This window comes from Momordica charantia (genome assembly GCF_013281855.1).
Source record: "Momordica charantia cultivar OHB3-1 chromosome 11 unlocalized genomic scaffold, Mcharantia_2.0 BLBB01000011.1, whole genome shotgun sequence".
NCBI lineage: Eukaryota > Viridiplantae > Streptophyta > Magnoliopsida > Cucurbitales > Cucurbitaceae > Momordica > Momordica charantia.
The window spans coordinates 3,743,587-3,763,049 of record NW_028275159.1 but is presented as its reverse complement, the minus strand read 5'-3'; the positions used below and the strand labels follow the sequence as shown (position 1 = coordinate 3,763,049).

The window sequence follows — 19,463 nt, the reverse complement described above, 5'->3', positions numbered from 1 at the left end:
TCCAATTCAAATCTGTAATATTTATTGCCAAAACACAGGCCAGCCCAACAATAAATAAGGTGTTGTCACGTTGTGTTTGTAACGACAAGTCCACGATGAAGAAATTTTGAGTTCAAAGATGTGTCTTAAACATAATAAATATGAACCCAAATGGATTGCTTTTTGAAAAGAAAAGGCAAAATGCCTTGTACAGATACACTATCCCTGTAATGTAAAACAGTCGCAAAAGTGAAGATTCGGAGATTACAACAGAAAAATAAGACAAAGAACAGAGAGAAAGAATTTAACTTTACATAATGAAAGAAAAACTCAAAATCTTCTACTATTTGAGGGATGATCCTGGCGAGGGTTGGAGGATCGGCCAAATGAACCATAAAACTGACCGCTACTACTATGATTATGGCTATGACCTAAATTGCTAGGCTGTATATTGTTGTTGCTGTGGCCTGCCTGAGGAACCCACCACGTCCCTTGCTGACTCATATTTAAAGGCGGGGCTGGCATCGGCTGTTGCTGATTAGGCACCAACCGGCTTGCTTGCCCCGGATGTTGCTGCTGCTGCTGGTTTGCCATGTAGTGAGGCCTCAGCGTGGGGTTCTGGAAGCCACGCACAGGCTGCTGCGAGTGCAATGGGGGAGGTACTTGATGCTGGGAGGCTGCTGCTGCTTGCGGTTGCCACTCTGGGATGTCGTCATCGTCGTCATTCCATGGCTGCATAGGTACCGAACTTAAGCCCCTTTCTCGCCAGTTGCCACCAGAGGGGCTGTTGTTGTTGCTTGCATTTTGTCCATATTTGAACACAAGCTCTCGCATTTGCTCAACAGGGTGAGACCCAGTTTGACAGACCGGGTGAAAAGCGGGCGGCCTCGACAGCCCTCGGGGAGTAGGGGAGTTGTTCCGGGAAGAAAACCCAGGAGGGTTGACAGAACCAGAAAAATTAAACTCAGGGAGATCATCATCATCCCGAGCAGTTGAAGGACCAAAGCCAGGAGGGACGTCATCATCGTCGCCATCGGCATCATCGTCCTCAGGCGGAGGACGAGCACCAGGGACGGGAAAGAAACCTTGAGGAGGGATGGTCTGTTTAGGGGAAACATTATTAGCTTTCGTGTCCTGGTGTTGTCTCCTAGAACTAAAATGTTGCTTTTTCGAACTGCGTTTGTGGTGTGACGTTGAGTTTGGTGACATTGACGTTAATTGAGATTTTCTCCATACAACAACGCCTATTAGGCCATTTTCAATTGCATTAAGTGCCTCATTATTTTCCTTTAGAATGATCCTCCCAAGCATTTCAAGAATCCTTCCATGTGGAGGGCAAAAGTAAAATTCCACCCCCGACCCAGGCTCCGCTATACCAACTCGCTCGTCCGCAATATATGACTCGGCCACCTGCAGCAAGATTTGAAAGTTGCCCAGTATGAAAAAAGGGCAGAAGCTAAAGCTGAAGCTGACAGTAAAATGTTTTAGTCAATTCAATTACCTCTCGAAGACTTGCTTGTTCAGGTTCAGGCCGTCCTTCCTTTAAATCCAAATGAAGAACCTGCAGGAAATATGGAAAATTAACATCACCTACAAAATCCAGAACCAACAACTACACCAATACTAATTTGTTATAAATTATTCTCCCGAATTCTTTTAGTTTTGGAAGAAAATTGAACATAGAAGAATTGCGTTTACTCTTATGACTCAATTAGATTGGAATTGCAACGTCTTTGATTGTCCTGATAATTTTGATTCACTAACATCTTCAAAGAACAGAGAGAATCCAGCCTCAAAGCTAAATTGTTGAGCAGATTTTAGGTTATTTAAGAAGAGAATAGTTGTTTGAACGGAATAATTATAAATAATGCAAAGTTTCCCATATTTTCCATGCAAGATTGTCCAATAGGCCATATGCTTGCGCACGAACTTGAGAACCCATCGAAATTGGGGCAAAAAAATAATGGATTTGTATTTTCTTCAGTTTCAAGATGTGAATGGTTATTATTGCCCAAAACATCCGTCGCCAGAGTAAAGATCCTATTCCCAAGCACAAAAATTTTACGTCTCTTTGCACTTTCATCTCCTATTATTTTTGTTCTTGTTTTGTCCCGAGGAGTGGATTTCAGTGGGCGAAATTGGTCAGAAGCGTTTGTACAACAAAAATAAACTAGAGATACCATAACGGCACGACTCCGAGACAATGGAAGCTCGTGAAGAAACTTCTCAAAAGCATCCAATCTGACTCTCCCTTTGATCTCAAGAATGCCAGGCCAATCTTTTGCTGATGTTCTTTCACCACTGCAGCAAAGCAAAGCCAATACAGAAACAAAATCAAAATCAAAATCTCATCGAGGACATTATGACTAGAATTCAAATCGTTAATGACCAGAAAATACCAATAAGGCTAAAATTCCATGTACACCAAATCCGAGAAATCAAACTATCAAACAGGTAATGTCCAACCAGCTGCAGGAATCAGAGTTCTAATGTAACACATCTTCGGATGACAAAGCAATCCGTTTGTTGCAATTTTGCAGATCAAACTATTTCATTCAAATGAAGATGCATATATATAGTTGGCCGACCAAAGAAAGAGAAATGTCGTCCACGGGATAAGATCCTCAATTGTAGAAACCTCACGATGAATACGACTAAATCCCAACAGTCGAGACCAAAATACATTGTACCTAAACTTCTTATGGAAATTTTTTCAACAAATAAAAAGTTCCCATTAAACATTAATAGTCACATGGAAAGGCCAAACCATGCAGGAATGCGGAAACCATACGAATTCATGTAAATGCAGGAGATCAATCAGTGCAAGGAAAAACTAAGTTCAACAAAGTTCAAAGTATAACCATGATAAAAGAATATATATATATAACAGAATTGTACAAGTCTTTTAAATACAATTAGAATTCCAATAAAAACCGTGAGACTTAATAAGAGAAAATGCACACCTTATGTAGGTACCCACGACTGGAGTCATTGTTGAGATATTATACTGGAGGATGCCGTCCCATAAATGTTCTAACCTAAACATGCTTGGCAGAGATTCTGTCCCAGATTTTGCATTACTATCACTAGCTTTTACACCGTCATTCTTTTCGGGGGATCTTAAACGAGGGGAAGCTCGTTTAAGAGCTTGATTCTCATTAAAATCCACATCAGTTTTACTATCACTAGATTTCAAATTCACATGGCCGATAGAAGATGAGCCAATATCTGCTTTTGTTGAAGATTCCTCACTATTCTTATTTTTCAAAATGCTCACGTCAGTTGAACCTTTCGTAGCAGGAGCTGCACCCTTCAACCGAGAGCCCGACTCTGAATCTTCCTTCTCCAGAACAGGCGACAATTTGCCAGCTGTAGCACCTTCAGATAAAATATCAAAAGGTGGCTCTGTATCAAGAGACTCCATGAACTCATCTAGGGAGACGATTGGAGGCAGTAGCTCTGTATCCTTCAGTCCGTCATCAACCATGAGTCCTTGCATCAAATCAGACCCTTCATTAGATGCAATTGTAAAGGTGTAGTTATCCTTGTCAGCTGCACCATTTTTCTGGCCAGAAATATTTTGTTCATCCTTGATTGTTTCAGGTTCTTCGGAAGACCCACCTTCAGTCTCATTCTTACTACGTTGACTCTGAGAAAATGTAGAAGCCCCAGATGAAACATCTGTAGAGGAATTATCGTAATGTTCTTCAACTTCAACTTGAAACTCGCCTTTATGTGTCTTCTTCACCAAACGCCTGATATCAACTTCTGAGTCAGGTAAAACTACCATTTGAGCAAATTCTTCTGCCTTCGCCATTCTCCACTCAGAAAGCTCCTTAGATGCGAGTTCCTCAGCAGTCATGGAGCACAATCTTTCTGGGGAAATTTCCCCCCTCATAACCCTCTCTCTCAGTTCAGGATTGCTTCGGTCTTTCAGGTTGAACAAAAGGGACCTTCCTTTCTCCTTATACTTTTTATTAACACCACTAAATAATTTAAATAATTCTTCTTCAATTTTAAGTGCCAAACACTCGGGAGTCTGAACTGCTTTTGCCTCCGGACCTTGATTTGAAACCCCAACATCCATTTTATGAATTTCATCAGTTCGTGGTTCCTTTTTATCAGCTACCCCCAAGTCTGCATCCAGTACCCAAGCGAGACCATTTTCTTGCAAAAGATCATCTTTGATAAAAAAGTTGTCGCCAAAAGGAATGTCTTCATAAGACAAACCATTATTTGGTTGAAATACTCGCCCATCATATCTCAATGTTTCTAGATCACTGACATTTACATCTAGCGAACTCTTATCTAACATCTTTCCTACATTATCTTCAAGACCAACAGAATCTAATTTTTCAGAAAATATTTTTTTTGAGTCATCAGATACATGACCAACAGCTGGCCCAGACAATAACAGATTTTCCTGCTTTTGAGTTTCTGACTTTGCAGCCTCAGTTAGGTGACTTTTTTCATTATTAGATGATTTGTCTGGCTGCTGCGATACTAAGGCTAATGCAGCAGTCAAGGATTCCCTCATCTTTGACCTCACCAATCCAGTTGACTCGTTTTGAATCTTGGAAGATTGATTTGGGGTAGCACTCAGACTTTTAGAAGCACCAGAACGTTGATGAACTTTAGACGGATGTGGTTCCATTTGTACCTTTCTCTTACTTGCTGCAGGGGAGTGCAGCGATATGGAAGCTGGGGAATCGTTTGGTATTTGTAAAGGAGGTCTTCTGGCCATTCCAGATGCTTGTTGCAACCATGGTCGATGTTCCATCTGTGCAGCTCGCTTATTTTGCAACGAAGGCTGCTGCAAAAGAGAGTTAAAAGGTTCCATTGATGCCTTGCGCTTCACTGGAAGTGACAGAGCTCCTTCGGCAGTTCTCATCATGTTTCCAGTCCGTCCAAACTGATTGCCAGGTATTTGGAACTGCTGTTGTCCAAAATTACTAGCTTTAACATCAACCTGTCCTGTTTGCATGCGTGATACTATTCCACTTTGTGATAGAGAGCCACCAGAAATTGATCCCATTAATTCCATTTGCCTGTTCGGTACTAAATATTGATGCAATGAAGGTTCATTAGATGCAGAAACTACAACCCCTCTTTGAGCTTCTGATAATGATGATTCCATTTTGTTTGTTATAGGGTCCAATTGACTACTTTGCATTCCTCGTATTGAATATTCTTCAGAAACAAGATTGTTGGACATGCTACATCAGCATCACACATTATAAATTTCAACGAGTGATACAAACATCAAAATAATGTCCACATGCTGTGCTTTTTCATCATTAAGAAAAACTGTAGCATCTGCATTTAAAACAAAAACCCATCTTCAGAATCAAGGAAATATTTAAGATTTACAGAAAAATATCAGAGTTAACTGCACACTGTTAACTTTAAAAACCAACAGTTGAACAACACCTATATTTTCTACGGTTATACTCAATTTTGTAAGTGCAGGGATGTACGAGCAGAAAGTGCATTATACAAATATGACTAAAACCAATGAGTCAGAGAGTACAATTTATCAAACTCCAAGTTCCAAAACGCATATGGGGCGCATGCCTCAATGTAAAACTGGCAATATTGCCTCAAGGCATGACAGTAAGGTATGCACAAGACAACCTCAGGGAATACTGTTGTGTAATAAGCATCAGATTTACACGGAAGAGGACGATCAAAGGTGATCTATTAAAGATGAACAATCCATTAGGCATGACCCTATCTGATTAAAAGAAATCATATAGATCATCAACTTCAAACAGAAAATTCTGCTCTATTGTAATCCTAATTAGCCAATTTTTAAGTTCGATTAGGTGAAGGCATCATGAAACTTTTTAAGTCACAACACTAAACCATAACGTGTAAAGATCAGTCATCATTTTAATAGATAATCGGTATCTAATATTGTTGAAATTTAGAAAACTATGTGACAAGACCAAAAGTATTTCCACACCACCAAGCAAATACGTGACAGGATTTCTAAGAAAATAATACACCTCCCAGATTCAAAATGAATAGATCAATTCAACCTCACATAGAGCCTAGCATGTGCTTCGAACAAAAAAAAGTACCCTTCACTATCCGATCTCACCAATCCAATCCTAAAAGAATTGATTTCAAAACAAACAAAAAAAAAACTCCAAAAAAAATCAGCCAATGAAAAAAGAACTAATTCACTTCAACTACAAAAGGCAGACATAATACGCAAAACCAGAAAACATCAAGAATTCCACAATTATCATCACAACATAACTAAAAATAATCCAAAAACAACCCAGCCAAACAGATACCAACAATCATTCGTAAACCCAAAACCCTAACCCAAAAAACATCCACAAAAACTATCCGAAAAAGCAAGAAGCGCACATACGTACACGAATCGCCCAATACAGCACGAGCCGCCAAAGGCGTTAACGGCGCAACGAACGAAGTGCGAGTGAGAAGATCACCAGATCGAAAATTCCAGAGAGGAGTGACGACGATGCTAATTCAAGCTGAGCAGAGTGGAGAGAGAGAGAAATTGAAATGGAACCGAGAGAGAGAGAGAAAGAGAGAATTCGAAGGGGTCGGGTTTCGAAACCCTAGAAAAATTCAATCCGTGACAACAAGTGAGAAAATGCAATTTATGTGTGCGGTGCATCACCTTCGCCGCCACGTGTCAGCCACATCGATGGCGGTTATCTTGAATGGGATTCACACGTGCCGCAGATTACGTGTCGGGTACGATTTTTGCAGATCGCCCCCACTAGAATTATGTGATTTTATGTCGAAAGACGAAAATACCCTAATAAAGTATTTAGTTTTTTTTTCCTCAAAAAAAAAAAGTATTTAGTTTTTATTTTAATTAGTCTTCTTTTTGTTTAGTTTCTATCTTAAATCGTTTTGAAGATTTTTTTCATATAGTTTTTTAAGTTCATTTCAAAAAGTGTTCCCAGGTGGATTACGAATCCCGCTAAAAGTAATTATAAATTAAAAGGTTTGTTAGTAAATAATACAATATTAAAAAATAAAGTTGTTATCAAATCAGTTAGATTTTGAAATTAACCCGAAACACTATAAATCGCATGAGAGGCAACGAATGGCTTGAGATACCAAATCTAAATTTCAAATCTTAACCTTTGTTAACAAAATACAATGTTGCACTTATTTCAAATCTTAACCTTAGTTAACAAAATACAATGTTGCATTTATTTTAATGCCGTGGTGAGATTTTTAATGTAATTTGTAATAAAGAAAAATAAACGTATTTATATTATTGATATAAAACTAATAACTTATAATTGTTGGTTATTAGTCTAAATTTATATAATATGCCGGGTTAGCGAATCTCAAATTCTAGAAAAGCAAACTATGTACCAAATGTAAATTTAGTTCTAAACTTGAAGTATAAAAATCCAATTCATATTCAAAAGGCTTTACAGTTTCAACGAGAGTTCAAGAAGACAGTCAAATATGTTATTAATTGAGGCTCTAAACAAAAGTTTTCGATACAAAAATAATGTTGAGCCAACATGAACGTAGCTCAATGGTCAAGGCAAAGTTCATGTAAAAGTCGGTGATTCCATATTTGTTGTACTGGAAAAGGAGTTGCAATCAAACGGGGAAAGAGAGACGGATAAAAGTGACCTAGAAAACCTCCAAAGTAGCTTGGAGGAACGAAAAATAGCAGTATTTTCATTTCAGCTAAGCGAATATTAATGTACAAGTCATGGCCTATCACAGAAACCATAAGATTACACAGACGGCCACATCTATGATCTAGAGAAGTACCAGTAACAGAGAGTTGCTGTTCAAAGCATTGAGTTCAAAAGGGATTGGCTGTTCTTTTAGCTCCATCACAGTTGGGGGAGGTTAGAAGGAGAATGGCAGATCACCTGAAAATACAGGCATCCTCCAAGGTAACCATTTTGCCTGGAATGGGTAGCTCTTGTTCTTCAGAACAGTGATAGAATCGATCTAGTGGATGTTAATGTCGCTACGCATTTGAACTGTAATAAGGATACACATCATATCATATCAATAAGAAAATTGAAATATTTTAACTTTGAACGTTGTATCTGATTAGTCCCAAACTTCATAAAGTTTTTATTGAATTAAGATTCTTATAAAGTTTTTATCGTTAGAAGTTAGAACCATGAGTGAAACGTGAATGTGACATTCTTACTGGACACATCAATTGTGTTAATACCAAGAACTATAAAGTATACCTCAAAGTTCATAATGTATAGTTAACAAAATGGATGCTCAAAGTTTATGGATAAAATTTTACAATCCAACCCTTCCTTCAACTACACATTTCAAAATAAGCTGAAGTTTTAAAGATCATTCATCAAAATAATTTTCCAAACAGTTCTAAAAAACCACCATGAACAGTCACAGTACGATCTAACAGTTCCAATAAAACAATAAAAGAGAGAGAGAGAGACTTTTTTTTCTTGTTCTTACCTTTGTTTGTTTGTACTTCTCACGTATGACATTTAGGGAAGAACCGCTGGTGTTAAGTTGCAATTCTTGAAGGGCAAGCACTGGAGTTTTCAGTTCAGAAACGCTGTAACTGGTATAGTGCTCCAGAGTTGGGTTCTGTAAAAATGCACAATAAAATCTGAGACAACATTTTTCTTTAACAATATATATAGATAGATAGATAGAGAGAGATGTTCTAGGAGTGAAGCACGGACCCACGGATGATCCGATTGGTCAAGTGTCCATCTCGCAAGAAATACGGCTGATGCGGCTATCAGAGAAGGAAGGAACTTTAGGAAGCTGTATTCAACAAGAGTCAACTCAGCTAAATAATTGGCCAAAAACTCAAGTTCAATGCAAGGAACCTGATTGCAAAATAGTTAAAATGCAATATTAGTTCTCGTTGTTGATAGAATTTTGTGTCCATAAAAAAATATAAAGAAATGATAACAACGTATAGGGTACCTTGTAAGAAGCATGAGCTGATTGTATGAATCTCCTGCAAATTTGAAATGCCCAAGTCACTTTTGATTGAAATATGCGAACTTATAGTATCGAATAATGGTGACAAAACAATATAATACCTTAGAAATGTCTTTGTAGTGGGAACAGATAGCCGGAAGTGCAGTAAATTCAGAACTTCGCTCTCCATTTCTACTACCTGTTACATAACTTTCATTGTAAACATTCGACCATTTTGAGCGCTCAAAACATGTAAATTGTTTTTAGTTCAGCATGGAAGTAGGAATTTGAACCTCCAACTCTTTGGTTGAAGATATATACCTTAACCAATTGAACTATGCTCATATTGACTAGTCGTCTCTAATGAAATCACATACAAGGCAGTTGTTACAAACATGATACAAGTGTCATACGTATTTATCAATCTCGATACATCAAATATCTTTTCCATCAGATAGAAACCAAAATGAACATCATAGAATGCTGACTCGCATTTTAAAAAAAATTAAGTAATGTAACCATAAGGAATGACACAAGTAATATTCATCTTTGTTTCTTCTAGAAATATGGGTAATTCTAATCATATTCAAAATGACTCTCGAACGTGCATTCTTTTTTCAAGCAGGTAATTGTGTACCTCTCCTTTTGTGTAAGTATTGTCTGTAATGAAGCAGAAATCTTCCACTCGCGGTGCACAGATCTCCTCGTATTTTCTTCAAGTGAAAGGAAGCCATGTTTAGAGTATAATACAGTTTTTTCCTCAAATAAGTGAAGACATACAGTTTTTGACTCCCTCCTCCCTCACAAATAGTTGACAATTTAACTATTTCGTTAGCACAAGAATTATGGTCAACACTTACGATGCAATTAGCATGCTTGAAACACCGAGGAGTTGTAGACGCTTTTTTTCAATATAGTTTTGAGAGAGAAACCGATCGATAACATTCACAGTGAGATATAGTGTATCTGGAACCAGCTTATATTCTTCAGAAACCTGAAAGAACAGTTGACCATCAACAAAACCCACATTGACATAATATTTTTGCTTAACTAGAGGATAAAAGTTACAATTCATATAACCATGACAAATTTTAGACTTCACAGCTTGACTTGGTGTCAGATATGTATCTATTTTCCAACAAAATCTCAAAAAGTAAAATGTCTTTGCATCCATTAGCAATGGTCAACGCTAAAAAGAAATTTATGGAGCTTAGTTGTTTCATTAGAATTATATTTAAGAGGACAGTCAAACTATTCCCAGAATGTGGGAATTATGTCTATGATAATCTTTGACACAATAGGCACATAGTTTAACATGGCATGTAATGGTCAAAAAATTAATAGTAAATATTTCGTTAAAAATAAACCCAGTCAACTAAAAATGTATCTAAGCCAAGACATGGCATAAAAGGGATAAAACATAAATTATTTTCTGTGAGGTCAAAATGCAAAGTGCAGCTAACAAAAAATTATAAAAAGAAATCTCTATCTAATGAAAAAGGATTGTTGCCAACTTGGGGCCTTTAAGCAAGTTCATCAACATAACATATCAATTCGGTCAAAGTAAAGGTGTAAAGGTGATGAAACGAACCTCTACAAGCCAATCAACCAGTATTCCTCGCATGTTTGCAGTGATATCTCGCTGCAACTGTTCCATATAGATAGTTGAGGGCCTTTGATCAAGCTGAAAAGAGTTGAAGAAAAGAATCAATGTTTGCTTATGAGCTAAAAGCATATCAATAAGTCATTTTGATGTAAACTGCGAACATTTTAAGTACTTTTTAGAAGTACAAGTTCAGCTGCTTCCTAATAATATCTAAAATTTCTTATTTCCCTTCCAAACTTATAATGTACGACTGTATGGCATGTTTAATTGTGGCCAATGGCCTAAGATGGATACAGCATCTGCATTAACTTGACTGATATAACTGTGGCAAATAGTGAACAGTAACTCCTTGAAACAAACCTCCGTCACACGTATCCTGTCATATATGTCTGGGGCATATATGCTGCATGATTGAAGACATTTTGAGTTTGAATCGATGTCTATAATACCTCTATCATTTGATGCTCCCGATTGTTCAGGTACCGTATGTTTTTCTGCAAAATTTACAATGGTATCACTATCACTCCTTGCCATTTCAAGACCAATGTTTATATAATGCGTTAATATGTGGCCCTTTTAAATTTTTGCCAATAACCATGAACATTACTTAGGACTGCTATAAATAAAATCAATAATTAACAGTTACTCCACGAAGCTCATATTTCCCACCTTTTTTGATGTTCAATTTTCCTACAAAACTAGAACTTTCTTGCAAGCTAATTAATTATGCCCCAGAAACATGCCAAACACAGTTTGACTTGTGACAATAAAAGATGCAAATTATCCTCCTTCCACTGCAGTTCTTGAAGCAGACTACTTGTATAAGGTGTGTAGGTTGGAATTGTTTCCAAAAGAGAAAGAAAGAAAAGAAGAGGAAAAATAAAGAAGGAAAAGTTTAGAATTCGAACAGAACTGTTTGTTCCTCGAGGTTCAAATCATAGGGCACAAAGACAGCCATGGTGCACACAACATATTTCCATAAATCCATAAAAGGAATCCAAGTATATAACAGGTTTTATTTTCTACTACTCTACACTATTATACCTGGCGTGGTATAGCACAACCTTACATTTGGGAAAAATCTTTAGAAATGAGTTGTTAAAATCCTCAACGCATAACACAATATCATTTCCATGAAAATGCTATGACATGCATGCTTCTTCGATTAAGCAGTTGTTTTATTCCCTATTATGAGGATTATTCTATGATTTTTTTTTTTTTTGAAATGGCCCAAAAATTCTTCAGCTCCATGGAGTTTTCACAATTTGAGAGCTTAATGGTCACATGCTTGAAATACTGCACCGACTATTTTTCTAATTCAAGGTACCATTGCAGTTTGCTAACAAGCATATAAAATATTTTGGATTCATGGAACATATATAGGCAAGGTAACATGCTCCAACAACAGGAAGATGCAGATCTACACATGGAAGGCACTCAAGATAGTTTGGATCCGACCAAATATGGTCACTTTGTGGTTCAGTTAAGCAATAAAGATACATCTCCATACCAAAGGAAAGTTAGAGATGTGTTGTATACCATTTGGCCGCGGGATTGATTCTTCTGAAGAAACAGAGAGCATCATATCTGAAACTCCACATTCTCTGCTTGTGAGACACGTATTTTGCATTAGTCTCTCTTTTTCGTCCATAGTTTCTCGTAAAGAGGTCTCTCGCGATTCTACAACCCTTATTTTAGATAAATCTTCAGCTAGTCTTGTGTTTGCATCTTCTTCCGCTCCTAGAATTTCTACAGAAACATTTAAGGGCACATTTCCCTTAGCTTTTGCAGAAACTCTTCTAGTTGGTTTGGCACCCTGTTAAACCATGGTCATTAGCAGTTAAAGAATTGCCTATATCACCAGTTGCCAGCATGAGTCACGTCAACATTTCAAAAAAGAACGCTAAAACAAAAACATAAGATTCAAGTTTACCTGAATATTAGAAGCGTTAATGCAATTCTTTTCATAACCTTTTCTGGAAATGTTAGTCACGTCCTTGAGAACTGCTCTTCTCTTATTAGGAAGGCCATTGGAGGAAGTTGAAGAAATTTTAATGTCATCAGATGCCATTCTTTTCGAGTTAACTCGTAGAATGTGCTTCTGATCTCCAGAAGATTTTGAGGAGCATAGAATGCCTCCAGTGTCGCTCAGCTCTTTTGCTCGCGCCCTCGTGATTCTGCCAGAACACTCTTCAATTTGGAAATTAATGTTATCCCTGGTCATTTTTGCCTGCCTTGAAGACCGCTAGATTACAGTAGATCAAATATCATTTCCATTGAAGCTGCGTTAACAACATAAGATAAATGGGTAAGAACTTACGCTAAGTTGAAAATAACAAAAAAGTACAAATACGTATGAAAATCCAGGAAAACCAAGCACGATAAGCGGCTATTTCAGAAAGTGAAATAACAAACATGCAATGCTTCGTTGAAGACTTCGTGAAAAGGCCATAGTAATAAGATAAGACCCTCGTGTATGCAAAGCGACCGTGACACTCGACCCATAATTTATTTGTGGCTTTGTGGTAAAACTATTCCACAGCAAGTAAAGGGGAACGAAAAATCGTGTGGAGTTCCTGTAACATTTTCAATGAAACTTACGTCCATGGATAACTAATATAAACATTAGACAACACAAAAGCCATATTCATACCGTCGCCGCACCGAACTACCTATTTCTCCTCTTCTTCCCCCACCCAACACAAACCCTCTCGCCACCGCCGCCCGTGAAACAGGGAAGACGAAAACACGCTCGCTTCCGGAAACTTAATAAATCAAATTTCCGGCTCTAAAACGGAGACCATGGACGCTAAAACAAGAAATCATGCAACGCGCTCAAACTTTCGCACGATTTTAACGGCAGGACAGAGGCGGGAAAAAAAATGAAGCGCAAGCTCGATTTCTCGATAGACTTATACAAAACGGAAATCGGCGTTGTGGATCCATTCCATGCACCAAATCAAGTAAATCAAAACGTCCACAACAATCATCATTCGCCATAGATTTCGAAACCGCTAAAACGTCAAAACGAATGCTCAAACTCACAAAATAAATACTCGTAAACGAGTGCAAGAGATCAAATAAATAGATTAGCAAATGAAAAAGAGTGCAGAGCTTGAGCTTACGGCTCTGACGAGAGCTCCACGACCTCCAATGGCGGGGTGAAGAGCTCTCAGCAGAAATACAGAGAAGAGCGGAATAAGCTGAGCTTTGGACAGAGAGAGTGAGAAATGAGAGAGAGAGAGAGAGCGTCAAAGGAGCGTGAGCGGGACGATGGTACAGTTTGAACTTCCATTTAAAAAAAAATTTGTTTATTACAATAAATGCTATATATTTAAATTATTAAGTATTGTAAATAAATATTTCCTCGTGCAATTTTCTTTTCGGTCCCCTTGACTTCCAGAATGTTGCTTGCCAGTGCAATTTTACATTCATAAAAAAAAATAGAAAATAAAATAAAAATGTTAAATTATAATTTTATCAAGGTTAAAATATTATTTAGGTCCGTTTGCTTTTAGTTTGGATTCATTTCTACTTTGAAAATATTCACTTTAGTCTCTATACTTTTAACTTTCGTTCATTTTAGTCCCTGAATTTTGAAAAATTTTAGTCCTATGTAATTTTAAAAAGCGATTGTTTTAGTCTCTATTTGCAATATTTTAACACAAATTTTACACTAAAAACTATTTAGTATAAAATATTGTTTATATTTAAATAAATATATTGATTGCAATGTGGTGTTAAAATTGTGATTGAAATAATGAGATTTAAAATAAAATAAAATGATAAATATGGTAAAATTGCAATGTGATGTTAAAATTGTGAATGTAAAAAGTACATTTATCAAAATGAACATTTTTGAAATATATGGACTAAAATGAACCATTTGAAAATACCACAACGAAACTAATATTTTAACATTTTATTAATTAGTTTCTAGAGTTATATTTATTTTTTTTATTTCTCGAAATCAATGTTACATGACTTATCAGTGGATCCTTAAAGAGTTGAACAACATTGTGACCAGCGTAGGGTTCGTCAACAATATCTCATGGTAGGTGATATTACAATATCTCATATTTTTGTCATTGCATCATCTCCTATAAAACAAGTTTGTTTTTATTTACTCCCTCTATCTTTAAATTTTTTTTAATAGATCCATCAACTTTTAAGATTTCATCATCGGATCATTATATTTTGATAATTATGTAGTATATCTCTAATTTTCAATTTTGTGTTTAATAATTGTTCATGATAGTTTTTTTAGTACGTGTTTATATTAAATTCATTAGCTTAGTGATTACAGTATCAAAGCATAGTTTAGTAGATAAGACACTTATTACCATTCTACAAGTGCTTATGTCGTGTAAACTCATTTAGCATATCAACTCCAACGAATCTTTCTAGTGAAATTGTCTCTGGGTTCCAGGTATGTCATTTGAAGCTTTAGACAAATGTACTAAAAGTTAATGACTTGATCTCATCTTACAATTGATGGTCTGATCTCTCACTCTTACAACTGCTGAAATAAATAAAATTATTGCACTACTAAATATTTAAATATGTCATAAATTAATTCATACGCTAAAACATTAAATCGACTAAATGTATAATATAATAAAATCAAATAATTAAATATTTTGTATCAACATTGTAACTATTCAAGATTTAATTAAAAATAAAATAAATAAACTTTTTGTTGGATTATACTTTTATCTACCATGAATGCAAGTTAACAAAACACGTGACTTTCAATTTCTTTATGTTTGGGTTGTGGAGCGTCTACTTTATCTAATTGCAAAAATATATAAAAATATATTTCATTTGGTATAGCACCTAGTTGGATTTATTGGAAGGGAAATTTATTTGAGATATATGTCAGTTACCGCTGAACTATTATGCTCGCTTTGACAAAAAATTCACATTTTATTTTCTTTATCTTGTAATTGATATATTGAATAAAGAATTAAACATTAAAATACAAAAGAAAAATAATAAATAAAATGTGGTTGGGTCTTAATTAAGAACTTAAGTAAAAGTGTAGTGGGATTTTATAGAATTTGAAAGTAGGAACTCCTCTATTTGATGTAACTACTTGAATCCGATGAAAAGAAACTTTCACGAAATTTGTATTTACTAAAAGTTATTGTCATTGTAATTACCTTTGTCCATTCATTTACAAGTTATCTTAATTAACATAAACATAATTCAACCAATCAAGATATATATTTTAAATCAAAATGTCGTATATATAAACACACGCATTCGTCACTCCATTCAACATCGAAAAATGGAAGGTTGCCATGTATTTTTAACTAATGGAATACGAATAACATGTAATATTAATTTAATTGGAATTTTTCAAATTACAGGCATCAAATTGTCACAATCATAATGTCTAATATATTTAAGTGAAATATATAATTTAACCGATATGTTGTAATACAAATCTTTATGGAGAAAAAAAGTGTCGCGACACAAACAAAGTATTGTATATATTATTAGAAAAAAATAAAATTGAACAATAGTAAAAAAATAATAGATGATGTCATTTAGATGTTGAAATGCACATGCAAGCATATTGTTCATATCCTCCCATTCTCATGCGTCTTTTATGGGTTGATACAAAAACTGTCATTTGATCATATGAATTGTTACAACGGCCCATTTTGCCCCCATTGTATTTTTCATTTTCGACAAATTCTACAAGAAATGTTGTGGGGATCGGGGTAAGAATTCTTCGTGAAATTTATAAGGATTCGTCTCTATGAAAATGGGACCCATGGGTAAAATAGACATCTCTAAAAATTCGAACATAGTTCAACTGGTTAAGATACTTATAAATATACGTTGGGATTCGAACTCACAGCCTCTTGGTTCTATTGAATTATGCTCGCTTTGGCTATAAATATATGTAGTTTTAAAGGTTTATATAGGAATTTTTTTAAAATTTTTTTTTCCAATAATATGTAGGAGTAGAGATTCGAACTCACGATCTTTTGATCGAAAATATATGTTCAATTATGTTTGGGTTAGCTATCTAGGTAAATATTTACCTATTACCTAAATGAATAAAATCGTCCATGATTAAGTTTTTATTAAATGATTTATTCAAATCATATGTAAATTTAAAAAATACAATAAAATTTATGCGATTTTTAAAAACTAAAATAAAATAAACTTATTAGAACAATATAAACCTACTGGAATTATATAATAAATCATATGTAAAATTGACTTGTTTGAAATTATAAATTGTATACGAATTCAACCCGTCGCTGTCTACTCATTGTCATTGTCGTCTTATTCGGATCAAAATGGTCCAAAACCGGACGTTCAAATTTTAAAAATCTGTCTGATAAAAAAATGGAAATAAATTATATAAATAGTTTACATTGATTTTTTTTTCTTTTTTTTTTTTCGAAATCGTTTACATTCAAATTATGGTATTATAGTTTATTGGCATTTAGCAATTGACTCGACAGCAACATATTTCAGGCGGTTCAACAATTAAAATATAATATTTCAAAATTTAAATAATATTTTAATGACTTTCTGTTTTAGTTTACAAATATTTTAAATAAAATCTGATTTGATATATATTTTTTTTTATTTTTCTTACAATATGGATGAGGATGTTAATTTGAAAGTTAAACTTTAATCATTTTTCTATTAATTATTTGAAAATTTTGTTTCTATTAGTTCATAAACTTATTAAAAAATAACAAGCGGTCATTCGAATTCATGTTATTTTTTGGTCGGAGATACTTATCTAAACAAGTTTAGTTATGTTGAAATTGACTCTATTATCTAATATTAATATTCAATTCATGCCGATTAATATATGTTGGTATGATTTCCTAATATATATATATGGGTGTGAATTGACATTTACTTTTTTTCTTTTTTGAAAAAAATATGAATTTACATATTGATATACGTGTTTGACGTTGTGTTATTAATAGGATAAAATCAAAATAAGTATAAGTAATAATTAAAAGTGTGATCTTCGAGGACTAAAGTTTATTTAAAATAAATAATTATACTTATAGATCAAAATGAAATAAAAAACGGTCGAAGTCAAAGTAAATCTTTTAAAAGTTTATATACTAAAATAAAAATAACTTTTAAAAAAGCCATATGATCAAACATTTGAACTGAACAAAAAAAAACTAATAATTAGTTTGAAATGACAATAAGTTTATGGATTGAAAATTTTAAATCTTAAAGAATATACTTTCTAAAATTATATTTGATATAAATATGCGATTATGATTAAAAATGATTTAAAAATATACTTAAAAAGTTTTATTAAAAAATTACTAATTTTAATGGTCAACGTAAAATATTGGAAATTTGTTCAACTAGTTGTTACGAGTTCCATCTGCCATGACAAAGTAAAAACACAAGGTTTGTAATTTCGGTATGTCAATTTTATTTTCATGTAATTTAATTTTTTTTTTTTTTACTTCAACAGATATGTAAACTTAAAAAAACAGTGTTCAAATACATTAAAGAAGATCAATAGAGAAGACTAAAGGGGTAGACCTACTCTCAAACGTCTTAAAGTTTTGTTTCAATACGTTCATCTTACACATTCGTGGGTTATGTAATTTATTTCTCTTTTTGTGTGCATGTAAAAATCAATCTTCATATTCCTTTCATGACAGAATGATTTGTTAATAAATAAGTGGGGTGGAATTCGAACTCTTAATTAGATACATATGTCTTAGTCCGTTGAGCTATACTCCGGTGGGTGATAAACAAATTACTTCTAGACTCCACTTGAAGCTCTCGTTAATTCCACTAAAGTATATTTTAATTTAGGTTAAACTATTATTTTATTTATTGTACTTTCAACTTTTGTTTATTTTGATCCCTATACTTTCAAAATGTTCATTTAAACTTTTGTTAATTTTAGTTACTGTAATATTCATTTTGATCCTTATAATTTTAAAAATAAACAAATATTTTAAAAGTACAAATATGAAAATGAACATTTTAAAAATACAATAATTAAAATGAACAAAAATAAAAAATATATGAACAAAAGTAATATTTTATACCTTTTAAATTATTAATCAAATTAATTTACATTGCTGATTTACAGTACACTTTATCGATTACATCAATCATCAATGTCACATTAAATTTACATCGATGTAAAAGTAAAACTTCTATTACAATTGAAGACTATTACTTTTATATCGTGATGGGATTAAATCCACCTTTATTCTCCAATAAAAGAAAAGGGAAAATATTAAATGAGTTACTTACAAGTTATAAATTTATAATAATAAAAATATTAATTGAAATGAAAAAAATAGGTTAAAAATTCTCGTGATTGAATTAAATTGTGTCAAAATAAAGTAGATGCAATGGGACAAAAAATAAATACTTTCAGTGATGACAATTGACAACGTACGTAAGAGGCAGGGATGGTGGTGGGGCATGGGATATACGCTCCTCGTTATTCGTCTTCCAACAATATTTAATTTTTGTCCCGGTCTCATTTTTCGATTTATAAAACTAGGATTTTTTTTAAATAAATAAGTAGAGGCAAGGGTTTTTGAATTCATGATCTTTTAATCGGAGACAATGATTAATAACTATTTAAATAAATTTATGTTGGTTGTCACAAATTTATATAGACAAATAGTTCTCAATGTTGAAACTCTTACCTAATGATTGTCAATTTGAAGTATTGTTTTTTTTTTCTTTAATACAACATGTCGGGTGAGAATTTGAACACAGGATCTTTTAGTTAGAGATACTTGTTTTGACCAGTTACATTACGTTCAGATTGACAATTAACCGAAGTACTGTGATACAAAAAAATAGTCAAAGTGAATTTCAAATCATCGTATCTCGTTGAATAAAATCAATAAATTATTAGTTTGGATCTTGAAATTTTATGGTTGTATCTACAAACTCGAAATAT

The 19,463-nt window shown here is 34.0% G+C and overlaps 2 protein-coding genes across 4 annotated transcripts; both read right to left on the bottom strand.

The window, feature by feature from the left end:
- Positions 1 to 125: 125 nt before the first annotated feature.
- Positions 126 to 6,586, bottom strand: LOC111007900 (uncharacterized). 2 transcript variants are annotated; one of them, XM_022280453.2, is made up of 5 exons: positions 6,362 to 6,586; positions 2,943 to 5,295; positions 2,160 to 2,280; positions 1,481 to 1,540; positions 126 to 1,389 (listed from the first exon to the last, which is right to left on the bottom strand). In XM_022280453.2, exons 2-5 carry the CDS (start codon positions 5,192 to 5,194, stop codon positions 310 to 312), a joined length of 3,513 nt encoding a protein of 1,170 aa, XP_022136145.1. In that variant the 5' UTR covers positions 5,195 to 5,295; positions 6,362 to 6,586; the 3' UTR covers positions 126 to 309. The 2 variants fall into 2 exon arrangements, with proteins under 2 accessions (XP_022136145.1, XP_022136136.1); XM_022280444.2 differs by having other exon boundaries at positions 6,366 to 6,586.
- A 1,027-nt stretch (positions 6,587 to 7,613) lies between these two features.
- CYC3B (mitotic-like cyclin 3B from Arabidopsi) lies at positions 7,614 to 13,803 on the bottom strand. 2 transcript variants are annotated; one of them, XM_022278986.2, is made up of 12 exons: positions 13,648 to 13,803; positions 12,456 to 12,804; positions 12,062 to 12,338; positions 10,883 to 11,016; positions 10,508 to 10,600; positions 9,777 to 9,910; positions 9,554 to 9,629; positions 9,039 to 9,115; positions 8,920 to 8,953; positions 8,670 to 8,819; positions 8,437 to 8,571; positions 7,614 to 7,979 (listed from the first exon to the last, which is right to left on the bottom strand). In XM_022278986.2, exons 2-12 carry the CDS (start codon positions 12,744 to 12,746, stop codon positions 7,926 to 7,928), a joined length of 1,455 nt encoding a protein of 484 aa, XP_022134678.1. In that variant the 5' UTR covers positions 12,747 to 12,804; positions 13,648 to 13,803; the 3' UTR covers positions 7,614 to 7,925. The 2 variants fall into 2 exon arrangements, with proteins under 2 accessions (XP_022134678.1, XP_087975447.1); XM_088119321.1 differs by lacking the exon at positions 7,614 to 7,979 and having other exon boundaries at positions 8,670 to 8,754.
- Positions 13,804 to 19,463: the final 5,660 nt, after the last annotated feature.